The sequence below is a fragment of the Gavia stellata genome, chromosome 5 (genome assembly GCF_030936135.1).
Source record: "Gavia stellata isolate bGavSte3 chromosome 5, bGavSte3.hap2, whole genome shotgun sequence".
Lineage (NCBI taxonomy): Eukaryota > Metazoa > Chordata > Aves > Gaviiformes > Gaviidae > Gavia > Gavia stellata.
In genome coordinates this window covers 97656-110921 of record NC_082598.1, presented here as the reverse complement: position 1 = coordinate 110921, position 13266 = coordinate 97656, and the positions used below count along the sequence as shown (strand labels likewise).

The window sequence follows — 13266 nt, the reverse complement described above, 5'->3', positions numbered from 1 at the left end:
ATCCCCCGACTTCCTTTTTGAAGGTTTTCTTGCAATCCTTCATGTTTCTTCCTTGTTACAATTCATCTTGTACTTCGGCTTCCCTGATTTTTTGTTAGCTTTTTCTGTTCCTCCTAGTTTTTTCACCCAGTTTCTACTTCTATGCCCTTCCTTGGGAAGTTTCAGGTCATTTTCTGAACTACGAGTCCCCCCCCTTCCCCCAGCGCTTGGATGGTTTCCGTTGTGCCCTGTTGCTTCATTAAAGCCCTGCCAGGTTTTCTGAATGTGTTTTGTTGGGCCTGATCTCCAGCTCCCTGACTTCCTCAAATGTTCTCTGAAAGGCACTTTGCAGTTGCTCTCCACTTCAACACCCTCGAGCGCTTCCTCTCCTTTGCCTGAGTAAGGTCTGGGAGAGCCTCCCCCCGGGTTTCCTGCACTCCCCGGCCCAAAGCCCTCGGTAGCCCGAGCCCGCGTGGGCAGCCATGCCCTGGTGCAGGCAGCCCCAGAGGATGCCCGGCTGCAGGGGACTTGCAGGAGGCTCCTTCAGGGAGGGGGCCAGGACAGTCCTGACCCTGTGACAAGCTGGTTTTGTCCCTCTCATTTCCCAGGTGACCGGCCTTCGGGAGGTCAGAGCCAGTCAGTCCATAGCTAGGTGTGTCCACAGAATCACAGAATCACTAAGGTTGGAAAAGACCTGTAAGGTCATCAAGTCCAACCTAAAAAAAAAAACAAACAAAAAAACCCCCAAAAAAACCCCACAAAAAACCACACACACAACACACCAAAAACCAACCCACCCAACACCACACAGCACCATGCCCATCAAGCCACATCCCACAGTGCCACATCCACACGCTCCTTGAATACCTCCAGGGAGGGTGACTCTACCACCTCCCTGGGCAGCCTCTTCCAATGTTTCACTACTCTTTCAGTAAAGAACTTTTTCCTAATATCCAGCCTGAACCTCCCCTGGGGTGACTTGAGGCTGTTTCCTCTTGTCCCATCACTCATCACTTGGGAGAAGAGACCAGCACCCCCCTCCCCACAACCCCCTTTCAGGCAGTTGTAGAGAGCGATGAGGTCTCCCCTCAGCCTCCTCTTCTCCAGACTGAACAACCCCAGCTCCCTCAGCCGCTCCTCATCAGACTTGTGCTCCAGACCCCTCACCAGCTCCGTCGCCCTTCTCTGGACGCGCTCCAGCACCTCAATGTCCTTCTTGGAGTGAGGGGCCCAAAACTGAACACAGCATTCGAGGTGCAGCCTCACCAGCGCCGAGTACAGGGGCACGATCCCCTCCCTGCTCCTGCTGGCCACACCATTTCTGATACAGGCCAGGATGCCGTTGGCCTTCTTGGCCACCTGGGCACACTGCCGGCTCATCTTCAGCCGGCTGTGGATCAACACCCCCAGGTCCTTTTCTGCGGGGCAGCTTTCCAGCCACTCATCCTCCAGCCTGTCGCGTTGCGTGGGGTTGTTGTGACCCAAGTGCAGGACCCGGCACTTGGCCTTGTTGAACCTCATACAGTTGGCCTCGGCCCATCGATCCAGCCTGTCCAGATCCCTCTGCAGAGCCTTCCTACCCTCCAGCAGATCAACACTCCCGCCCAACTTGGTGTCGTCTGCAAACTTCCTGGGGGTGCACTCGATCCCCTCATCCAGATCATCAATGAAGATATTAAACATGATAACATAAGAATTAATTATTACCTCTTGTCCCTACCGCATTACAAACACTTAAAGCATCTGAGCATTGCCAAACCATTTGCTAATGAAGGTTTGTATTTGTATGTGATATAGATACTGGCCCTATCTATTTTCTGTTTTGGGAAAACAAAAAAACAAGCACTGAAGATAAAGCCCTAATACATTTTTATGAACATAATCCATCTTCTGCAAGTCCCAGGGAACCTTTTTCTATATGTGCTCTGCAGATTGCTGACCAGTAAATGGCTCTGCATATCTGCTCGCCAGGAATTTTAAGACCCGTTGCACAGTAGATGGCATCCCAACCCATTCTTCCTACAAAGGGATAGCAATGAGTGCAGTGAATTTCTTTTTACAATTGCCATGTATTGTGCCAACTTAAGATGTGTAAGTGGCTACTTACCTATTACAGAAGAGAAACTAAAAAAATAGGAAAATATTTACTGAGGAAAGGACTAAAACATTTACCAGCCCCAAAACACTGTCTCTCAAAACACAGGTAATTCCCCTTGTCACCTGTGTATACACTATTTGCAAAGCAAATCCATGCATTTCCTGGTGCTTTGTCTTCCGAACTGTTAACGCCATCTTCAGCGCATATCCCGGAGAGAAACCTAAGTCTAAAAAAAGTAGGGAGTGCACCACAGCTGAAACACAACCAGCATGCTCTCCAGGTGCATTAGTGCATTCTGCAGGGAAATGAGAGCAAGACTCCTAGCATCAGGGCAAGTGACTGACAGCGGCAATAGCTTTGTGCTTGAAGAACAGTCTGCAGAGAGAAGCAGAGCATTCCCTTCCACCAGAGTATCCTCCAGCAGTGCTCTGTGGGGGAGAAAGCCATGTTCCGGTAAGCCTCAGAGAAGACTGGGGTAAGGCATGATAGCAGTCTTAAGATACATTTTTAAAAGCTGCTACAAAACTAAGGGAATAATCAGTTTACTATACAGATTTGGGAAGAATGAAAAAAAAAAAAAAAAAGAAATGTCCTTGCAGCCAAGGAATAAACTGCCCAGGGAGGAGGTATTCAAGGAACGTGTGGACGTGGCACTGTGGGACATGGCTTAACGGGCATGGTGGTGGGTTTTTTTGGTTGATGGTTGGACTTCGACTTGGACTCCCCGGGAGCGCGGGCCGGAGGCACGAGGGGCCGCCCGGGAGATCCCGCCGGAGCCGCGTCCCGGGCGCCCAGGACCGCGGGGCACCGCACCGGGGAGCGGAACCGGGGCCCAGGCGGCACCGGCGTGCGGTGCCGAGCGCGCGCGCCCAGGGCGCCGTAGCTACACAGCGGCGCGCGCGCGCCCACGCGCGCCCAGGCACCCACCCAGGCAGGCGCGCGCGCGCGCGCGCGCAGCCCCTCCCTCCCTCCCCCACGTGCGTCCCCAGCGCGGCCCCGCCCCGGCCCCGCCCCCCGGCGGCGGGCGGAAGCGCGCGGCGTGTCGCGGCGCATCGCGGCATCGCGGCGCGGGATGGACCCGCCGGCCAAGGAGGGGCCGCTCCTCGTGCAGCACAGCCACAAGTTCGGCACCAAGGTGGGGCCGCCGCCAGCGCGGGGCGGGCGGGGGACGGGGCCGCGCGGCGGGACGGGCCGGGACGGGACGGGCCGGGCGCGTTCTCTTCCTCCCTCCCTCCCGGGGGCCGGGCGGTCTCCGTCCCGCCGCCCGGCCCGGGCCCGCCGTCCCCGCTGCCGCCCCGGCTGGGCGCGCTGCCGGGCCGCGGGCGCCGCCCGGCGACTGGGGAAGCGGGGCCGGGGCTTTGGCGGCCGAGGGGTCCCCCGCGCCCGCCCCTCCCCGGCCGTCTGGGCGCGGGGGTACCGGCGGGCGCGGTCGGGACCGGTCTCCGCGGCGGGGCGGGGCGGGGCGGGACGGGGCGCCCGGGCGGGGGGCACCCCCGCGGCCGCCGCCGCTGAGCTGCCGGCCGGGCCGCCGCCGCGCCCGGCCGAGCACCGCGGGCGCCCTCGGGGGAGCCGTCCCGCTCTGACGCCGCTGCCCTGCAGAGGTGGAAGCGGAGCTGGTTCGTGCTGTACCCGGCCAGCCAGCACGGCGTCGCCCGCCTGGAGTTCTTCGACTGCAAGGAGCCGGCGGCCCCGCCCGAGCGGCTGGGCACCAGGCGGCTGGACAAGACGGTGGTGCGGCTGGCCGACTGCACCAGCGTGGGCCCCGTGGCCGAGAGCGGCCCCCGGGCCGGCACGGCCGTCTTCCGCCTGGAGACCAGCGACAGGAGCTACCTCTTCGCAGCCGACAAGCAGCAGAGCGAGGAGTGGGTGGCGAAGCTGTGCGAGATCGCCTTCCCGGTGAGCCCCGGGGCGAGCGGTGCGTCGGAGCACGGGCATCGGAGCACGGGCGGGGGCTGCGACCCCTTCCTACACAGCAGGAGGGCCTGGGGGTGCAGGGAGGGAGACCCCGAGGCGTGCGTGAGTGGTCCCAGGCAGTCGGAGCGCCTGGCCCTGGGGCTCCGGTCCCCTCACGACAGCTCCCGCCGTGCCAGCAGCCCGGTGGGTCACAGGAACTCCCCAGGGCGCTGTTGGTAATTCCGGGCCGCAGCTCCAGTTTTCAGGTCAGGCTCTTCTCCCCCAGCGCGGAGCCCATCCTCACCCCCTCCGGAGACCTGGCGGGGGCCGGGTGATGGCTGAGGAGCATTTCCTCTTGGCCCAACCACCGCTGCCTTTCCTGCCACAGCAGTGGCGGAAGCGGAGCCCCGAGAGCGTTGCAGTGCCTGTCTCCGGGACCCGCCTGGCTCCTGGGTGGCAGCGCCAGCAGCTGCAGGGCCAGTGCACCCCCTCACCCAGCCTTGGGGCTCGCTCCTGCCTGCTGCAGGGAGCACCCTGTCAGTGCTGGGCCTGCGGCACAGCCCTCCGGCTCCCCGTCCTCTGCCTGCGCCCCTGTAGCAGCGCTGCGGCCTTCCCTGGAGCTGGTGGTCGGTCAGCGCGACACCTCCCTGCAAAGGCAGTTTGGACAGCGGGCAGCCCACGAGTACGGTCAGTCGTCCACACTGCTCTGCCAGAGCAGCCCATGCCAGCCCTGCCCCACGGGTCCCCTGCTCGCTCTCCTCAGAGATGTTTGCACAGCCCGGGAGAGCATGATTTTGTGTCATGTTGTTTGTTACTGCCAGGAGGGTAAGTAGGGTCCAGTAGCTTGGGAACTGGGGCCAGAGATCGTTTAGAGTTCAGAACAGCATTTCTTTTTCTTTTGAAGATGAGGGAAAGCCCTAAAGGGCTCTGGCGGGTCGGCTGGCCCTTGACTTCCGATCCCAGACTGGAACCCTGCTTCACTGGATGCTTTGGCTGAGCAGGAGCTGCTGCTGTCAGCTCTGAGGACGCTAGGTTTTAGCAGTCCGCATTCAGTTTAGGAGCCAAACAAGAGGGCCTGATGGCCCATTTTGGGCCTTGCCTCTTGTTGAAGAAGCTTGTGTGGCTGGGTTTTAAACCGAAACCGTGACAGCTTTCCTTCTGCAAGACATACACTCTGCTGCAACCCCATCCCACGTGACCCTGAGAAACAGCTTCCAGCTCCTGTCAAAATACAGACCCTCATGCAACAGTGCAAAGTCTGCTGGAGCAGCTCCTGCAGGGAATCTGTGAGCCTTTGATTTGCGTGGGGCTTCCCTGGAGGAGGATCTTTGCTGTTCGGTGGTAGCACCGAGGGTGGATCCCCCACACAGGCCCTTAGGGGACCCTGCTGCAGGGAGACCGTCGCTGACAGAGTGTGTGCGTTGCACTTTCAGTTCTGCATGCGCTAAAATAGAAGTGTTTGCTTCCCTTCTGCGGCCTGTGCATGACACTGGTACCGCCTTCCTGCCTGTGCAGAAGCAGGACGCAGACCCTTGCGTTACTGGGTCATCTCATCAGCTCCCTCCCTTGCTCGTAGTGTGGGGAAAGTGTGCCTGGGCCCATGCAATGCTTTGGGCACCGATGTCGCCTGCGCTGGAGCACATGGGCGAGGAAGCAGAGCTGTCCTCTGCCTCGGCACCGAGGCTCCTGCATGGCTGTGCCATAGCAGTCAGACGAACAGCAGTGGAGTGGGCATGGGGTGGCTACAGGACGGCCAAGCTGTGTGGGGCTGGAGTAGGCCCCTTGGGGAGAGTGGCGGGGCTGGGGAGGGCGGTGGCTGCAGGGCTGCACAGGGGCTGATCTGGGAAGAGGGGGCTGGGGCTGATCTGCTCTCCTTTGTCAGGGAAATGGCCCCAGCGATGCTGGTGTGGTGGCCCGGCGTGGCAGAGAGGGCAGCGGGGAGGCACCGGCCCTGGAGATGGCCGTGAACTCCATCTACTACTCGAGAGACGAAGGTGGGACCTGCCGCTGCCCTGACTTTGGGCCACCTTCTGCAGGGGCTGTCCTGCTCCTGCCCCATCACCGGGGCTCCGGTGGGCAGGGCGAGGCCTCGCCTGGAGCTGGGGTCGTGGCTTCCTCCGCCCTCCCCTGAGCATCCTTCTCCCCACAGTGAACGCCTTCTGGGTGACGGTGCAACGGACCGAGGCTGCGGAGCGATGCGAGCTGCGTGGCACCTACGTGCTCAAGGCTGAGCGTGACAGCCTCGTCCTGAAGGACCCGCGGACAGATGAGATCCTCTATGTCTGGCCCTACCGGCTGCTCCGGAGATACGGCCGGGACAAGGTGGGGGCTGGGGGGGCCCTGCGTGCTGCGCACTGAGGCCTGTTCCCCCGCAGGCTTTCCCTTGCTGGAGGGTGAGGAGCTGATGTGCCTGACCAGCCTGTGGCAGCCGTGCAGCAGGCCCTGCCAAATGCCGGAACTGCTGCAGCCCTTGGCGACCACAGCAGGGGCCGCAGGGGCATCTGTGATCCCGTCCGTCCTCAGCTCCCACCTGTGTTACCGTGCAGGAGCGTGGGCTAGCAGGACGCTCATCCTTGCCGAGGGCATGGCTGCGCAGAGCCCCTCTCTGTGTGGTCCTTGCCCCGCTCCCACTGGGGCCATTGCAGCCCCTGCCAGACATCCCCGCAGCTGGCTTGCCCCTGTTCTCCATCCCAGCGCTCCCCAGCCCACACTGTGGGCAGGCGTGTCCTGTGCTGCGCACAAGCTCTCCCCAACCTCCAGGGACCTTGGCTCTCTGCAGTCCTGGCTCTGCCCTGGATTCAGTCCATCCCTCCCAGAGGATGGTGGCCAGAGCAAGAGGGGCTGTTTGAGATACTAGTTAACTCTAGATTTGTTCACCTTGCAGGGCATACTGCTGTTAGCCGGGCTGACCTGCGTAGGTCTGTCCCCTCTCCAGTGTCCTCCAGCAGCAGGTCCCTGATCCGTCTTGCTGCTACCCTGAGCGCAAGAGCTACCTGCGCACTGGATGGGGAGGAAGTGGTCTCCCCAGGGCTGTTTATAGAAGTGACGGTGTCAGCTGCAGTCTGCTGATGGTGCTTTCTGCGGCACTTTACTGAAACAAAAGTGGAAAATGAGCTGCTCTTGGGGAGGCATCTGGGTTGTCTGCAGGGTCTGCCCCAGGGGCAGGACAAGAGCCACATGGTGTGAGGACCAGGCAGCTGCACCCACAGGTCCCCGAGCTGTGCTTGTGTTTGGCAGTGTTTGCCCACAAAAGGAAGTCTGGCCCCAGAGGCTTTTGCAGCAACCCCAGAGACTGCTGCTGCATGTGAGAGAGCACTAGTGAGGCAGAAAATCTCACCTGGATTCAGGGACGGGTTCAGGAAGGGTGTGGGCATCTGCTGGTGGGAACCTGCGCAAGAGTCTGTGTTCAGGCCTGAGGAACACAGCCTTGGTGCAAGGCTTCTCTTTAAAGTACTCTATACCGTTAACAGAGCAATGCCGGTATGGCAAATGCTTTGCTTACTATCGGTAGCCAAGCTGCTGCTTCTGGCCTTTCTCCTGTGGAAAGCCATGTTCCTCTGTCTTGCGCCTCTGGATCGCTTCCCTTCTGCCTGACTAATGCTGACTTACCCAAGATGCCCATAATAGTTTCCCCTGCTGAACCGTCACTCATCTTCTCACACTACTCCGTCCTCGGCGCTAACTGCGTATTATTTCCTAGACTATCTGGCGCCAGTTGTTGACCCTGCTGGAGTTGCTCAGGTGAGGCAGCAGGTCTCCAGCAGGACCTGCAGCTCTGGCCCTGGGGCATCTTGCAGTGGTGTCCCCTGAAGTGTGCATCCCGCTCCGATTTCACAGCTTGTTCTGGGCTGCTGGGCGGTGCAGCCGCCCCCCGCTCAGGCGCTGTGCAGCCCTGAGTGCAGCATGATGGGTGCTCGCTGAGCTGTGTCCCTCGCTGCGGGGAGCGGAAGGAGCAGGGTGTTCAGTGAGGTCTCTCTTGCAGGATGTGCAGGATCAGCGCCACAGCCACGTGCCCTTCAGCAGGAAGCGCAGCCTGCATGATGTGCTGGGTCAGCAGGTGCTGGGCAGGATGTAACCCTTCCACTTCCCCTGCAGGTGATGTTCTCCTTCGAAGCTGGTAGGCGCTGCGACTCCGGCCCGGGGAACTTCACCTTCGAGACCAAGCAGGGCAACGAGATCTTCCGCCTGGTGGAAGCCTCCATCCGGGAGCAGAAAGCGCAGGTGGAGGAGAACCGGCAAAGCTGTGACTCGCTGGATTCGGACAGCCCCAGCATGGTGCTGATCCGCCAGGCCCTGGCCGACTCCCTGAGCCTAGAGCTGCCTGCGGAGGGGGATGACACCCCGGCACCCAAAGTGGGGCTGGCGCCCCGGCCCAGTGCGGCGGCGGAGGAGAGAGACATCACGTCTCTGCTGAAGACCCGGACTCTGCCAGAGCTCCCTGTGCCACAGGCCAAGCCTGCGGTCCCCAGCACGCCCCCGCGCTCCCCTCTGCCAAAGGTGCCCCGTGCCGTGCTGCCAGCCGAGGACCTGTCCAGCGTGTACTCGGAGCCCCTGGATGCGGTGAAGGGCTTCCGGCCCTGGCTGGATCCATTGTACTCGGACCCCATAGACAGCAAGCCTGCCAGCGGGGCCAAGGTGCCCAGCGGTGCCTCGGATGAGACGAAGCTCTGGCTGCCGGCACCGCCGTACTCGGGCACTTACGAGCAGGTCCGGGCTGAGGGCCGCAGCCAGACCCCCACGGCGCCTGGGAAGAGGGACCACATCTACGACGAGCCCGAGGGTCGCGCTCCCCGCTCACTGCCCGCTCCCACCTGCATCTATGACGAGGCGCGGCCCACGGGCGAGGCCTGGCGCACCCAGGGCCATGATGGCAGGGGCGGCTACGAGTATCCCTACAACCCCAGCACTGATGACTACTCGGTACCTGCCTTCCAGGCCAAGGCCAAGGGCCCCAAGCCGGTGCCTGCCCCCAAGCCCCAGGTGGCCTTTATCCCTAAAGGCGTCGAGAGGAGCGGGGACCCTGGCAGGCGGCGGGGGAACCCTCCTGCTCCTGAGAAGGCGGTCGTCAAACCCAGCCTCAACAGCAGCAACAACAACAACAACGTGGAGGTGCTGTACAGCCAGGTGGTGAAGCCCCAGCACGTGCAGAAGAAAGAGCAGTCTGTGGATGAGTGCAGCTTGTCGCCTGTCTACGAGGACTTAGGAGAGATATAGCGCGCTGCTGCTCTGTACCTGCCCAGGAGGGACTGGGGGGCCCAGGCCGGTTCGTGAGCGGTGCCGGCTGCTGTTGTCCACGTGTCCTGGGGGTGGCTTAGGGCTGGGGACTGTTCTGGCTCAGGCGGAGCCCCTCTTGCTCACCAGCGCTGAGGGGCTGTGTTTCCCTGGAGGCCCTTTCCACAGTGAGAGCAAGAGTGCTGTGGCTGCTGCGGGTGCCAGCGTGCTTCTCCGTCTCTGGAGCTGGCTCCGCTGCCACCTCCTGATGAGCAGGAGGGCTGGCTGTGTTGCCCTGCACCAGCTGCTCTGGCTCTGCTCTGGCTCCCTCTCTGACCCAGCCGCAGGGCTGGGATGCCCGTCGTGGTGTGCACAGGCGACTGCTTGCAATCAGTCTCCAGAAGTATTTTTATACCGAATTATTTTAATATTAAAATCTGTATGTCTCAGAATGAAACGTTTGCCTGTTGTGGCATGTCTGGGCTGTCAGGCATACGGATGGGGAGATGCTGGCGCAGTGCTGCGGAGCAGAGTGGCCTGGCTGAGCAGCGTTCACGCAGTGGCACGTTCGTGCCTGTGCCAGAGCTACTGAGCTAAGATGAAACCGTAAAGAAAAGTGTGTGCCAGGTTCGGCTGTGGCTAGGATGCCATGATGCAAGGGGATTGAGGGATATGAGAGTCAGGCTCGCAGGTGCCTGTGTGTGCTGATCAGGGCACAAAATATTGTGATGGCCGGAAAATGCGTGGGTTTCCTCTGAGCGTAAGGCTGGGCAGGGCCAGGCTCCAGCTCTGCTGCAGCTCAGTGACTGTTGGTTAGTCACCGGATCTCTCCTTCCCCAGCCTGATCCCTCTGCTCGTTTCCCCCCGCTCCCGGCTGCTCTTGAAAGGCCTGGGATGGCCCAGTCTGGACCCCATTGACTTCAGTGGCAAAAACTGTGATCCCTGCTGGGTGGTCTGAGGCCAGGGGTTTGGCTGCGATTGCTGTGTGGCCAGCCTTGGGCAGAAACCTATGCAGGGGAAAAAACGGTTGTCCTTTTTGTGCTGGTAATGGTTTTGAGAGATTTTTATGTCCCTTCTGCGCAGGGCTAGACCAAGCACCCTGGCATTGGCCGTCCCTGAGTCTGGACAGGGCTACTGATCTCTGGAGGTTTACCAGCCTGTTGATACAGACAGCAGCAAAGCAGCCAGCTGACAAGCAGCACTGCGATGTACCTGTGCAGAGGACTAAGCATGACTTCCACAGCCCCAGCTCAGACCCAGGGAGCCACAAACCGCTGGGGAAGTCTGGAGGATCAGTTTCAAGGCCCCAGACTGATGAGACAGTGACGAAGTAGTGAGCTCTGACTGGGCGCATGTCTGATGCCCAGGTTGCAGGGGGGAACCCTCAGTCCTGTAACAATACAGCTCAGCTGTAGCCAGGACCACTTTGTGGCTGTTCTCCGGTGCTGGGTCCTCTTCCCCACTGTGGTTTTGTTGCAGGAGACGGGAAAAAGCCTAAGGGGCTCTGGGAATCTGAGGTGGTTCCTGCCTGGGATGAGAGGCATGAGCAGCAGGTCTCTGCTGCTGGTGGTTGGCTGCTGGGTGGTCCCGTGCCTGTACTCCTGTCTGTGGCACGGTCCGTGTATGCATCCCAAGAGCGGTTCTGCCCGCCTGCTCCAGAGAAGAGCTCTGGGCATTGCTTAGCGGGGGGCCCAGGCCACCTGCCCATAATCCTTGCTCGCGACTCCAGTGCCAGGCTCCAAGACTTAAACGATGAAGAGCAGCCTCCCAGGAGTGGAGCCCCGGGGCTCTCCCTTCCATACGGCCATGGGTATTTGTGCGTCTCCATCACTGCGGTCACTGTATCTCAGTGCACTATGCCTGCTCCGTCCCGTGGAGCTGAGCACGGTGGACATGCAAAGTGGCTGACCCAGCTTTTGCTAAAGAGGGTGGCGGTGAGGAAGGAAAACGCTGCAGCATCTGCGCCAGTGATCCCTGCACTCCTCTTGGCTGGGCAGAAAGGGTATCTATTTTTCTTGCTTCAGCAATGACATTATCTCTTGGAACAGCTGACTGGAGACTAGGACATAAGCGTGCAAGACGGGAGGAAAGCTCCTACATGTGGCCTGCTTTATGCACCCTGCAACGTGACAGAGAAGTGCGTGCAGCAGGGAAGGCTCTTGGTCTCTGCTGATCAGGAGAGACAGTCCATTCTTTTCTGGCTCAGTGTTGTGGACCAGACCTGTCATCTTGCTCAGACTGCTGCTCTGTGCTTCACCTTACCTGCTTTCTGGCAGCAGTTCAGGGTGTAATAGATGCTTTGGGAAAGCATGAGAAATAAGGTAAATGCAGAGTGAGCCTTTGGTTGGTCACAGCCTTCCTGTTGCCAAAGCAAAAGCCTGCAATGAACCCTGACTTTAGGACCAGGAGATGATCTTTCTGGATTCTGCCTGGATTAGGATTTCTTCCATCTGCCTTCATAGAATCGTAGAATGGTTTGCGTTGGAAGGGACCTTAAAGATCATCTAGTTCCACCCCCCTGCCATGGGCAGGGACACCTTCTACTAGACCAGGTCGCTCAGAGCCTCATCCAGCCTGGCCTCGAACACTTCCAGGGAGGGGGCATCCACAGCTTTTCTGGGCAGCCTGTTCCAGTGTCTCACCACCCTCACGGTAAAGAATGTCTTTCTAATATCTAATCTAAATCTACCGTCTTTCAGTTTAAAACCATTACCCCTCACCCTATCACTACGCTCCCTGATAAAGAGTCCCTCCCCATCTTTCCTGTAGGCCCCCTTGAAGTACTGGAAGGGGGTAAAGCTATAAAGTCTCCCAGGAGCCTTCTCGTCTCCTGGCAAAACAACCCCAGCTTTCCCAGCCTGTCCTCACACAGGAGGTGCTCCAGCCCCATGATTATCGTCGTGGCACTCCTCCTTTCCCTTCCCTTTGCCTCACTTCCACTGTCTCCTTACAACCAATTTCCATGTGTTTGTTGAACAGTGAAGCACCTGGGTGCAGCTCAAACGCAGCCGTGGCACGTCACGGTGGCTGTGTGCCATGGCTGAATTAAGTCTGTGTGCTTGGAAAATGGCATCCTGGCAGCCGGTCCTGGACAAGGCTTTGCTGAGGTGCTTGGGGATGCACGGCTTATGCTTGGCTGCTCGCTCTGCCCACTTCCTTACAGCGCAGAAACGGTCCTGGACGAGCAGCTTTGTTTGCTTCTGCCCAGTCCAGGTGCTGTGGGCCGGATTGGGTGGTGCATGGGAAGTCCTTTGGATATCAAACTTCCTCATGTGAGGACAGCCTGTGTGCCTCCCTGTTCTCTGCTAAAAGCCCGTACCCAGATTAGCTGAGAAATGTCGGAGTACCAGTCTAGCAGCCACAGCTGGGATGAAACGCAAGTCTTGGTCTCTGTAGGCCAGGTGGCAGTTTTCACTAGGAGAAAATGACTTAGGAGCTGCTCAAAACCCAGGCAACCTCTTCCCCTTGGAGCTACCTTTTTCTGTTTCCTGTTCTGAAAGATACGTCCTTTTATAACTGCTGCCTCCTCCCCTTTAGGGCCTAGCGTGGTGCAGGCATGAGACAACCGTTCTGCCAGGATAGCCGTGCTCACGCTGGCATTGGGGAAAGCACCCCAGTTCCCTCTGGCTGTCAAGAGTTGGTCAGAACAACAGCACAGTTACTGCCCTGCTTCACGCTGTGGTGATCAGGTGGAGGGCTTTTCAACAGGGACCCCCAAACAGCCCCAGTTTTGGGATTTGCTTTCCCCTTATAGTCCCTTTTCCGTCTTCACAAGTTTCCCCTTTAGCAGCTTCCTTCTACCAGCAATAAATCACAAGCCCCTGTTTACCCCTTCCCATCAGCAAGGTGTTTTCGTTGACTTTGTACCCCGGTTTGGTATTTATGATATGGTTGCCAAAGTAATTTCCACCTGCGTCATCAGTTCAGTCAAGCTAATCCACCGTCATCCCCACCCCCAGCCTGCCTGATTTTGTCATTTTCCTAGGGTCTGGTTTGCATGCCCCAGGCTGGGCCATTTGTATGTGCATCACTGCCCTTTGCTGCTGCGCCTTCCCAAGTTCCTCACGCTGCGAGCTCGTTACAGA

The 13266-nt window shown here is 59.4% G+C and overlaps 1 protein-coding gene across 1 annotated transcript; it reads left to right on the top strand.

Annotated features, from left to right (window-relative positions):
- Positions 1 to 3149: 3149 nt before the first annotated feature.
- Positions 3150 to 9196, top strand: DOK1 (docking protein 1). Its single transcript, XM_059818037.1, has 5 exons — positions 3150 to 3212; positions 3677 to 3973; positions 5853 to 5964; positions 6120 to 6292; positions 8066 to 9196. The coding sequence occupies exons 1-5, from the start codon at positions 3150 to 3152 to the stop codon at positions 9182 to 9184; spliced, it is 1764 nt and encodes a 587-aa protein (XP_059674020.1). The 3' UTR covers positions 9185 to 9196.
- Positions 9197 to 13266: the final 4070 nt, after the last annotated feature.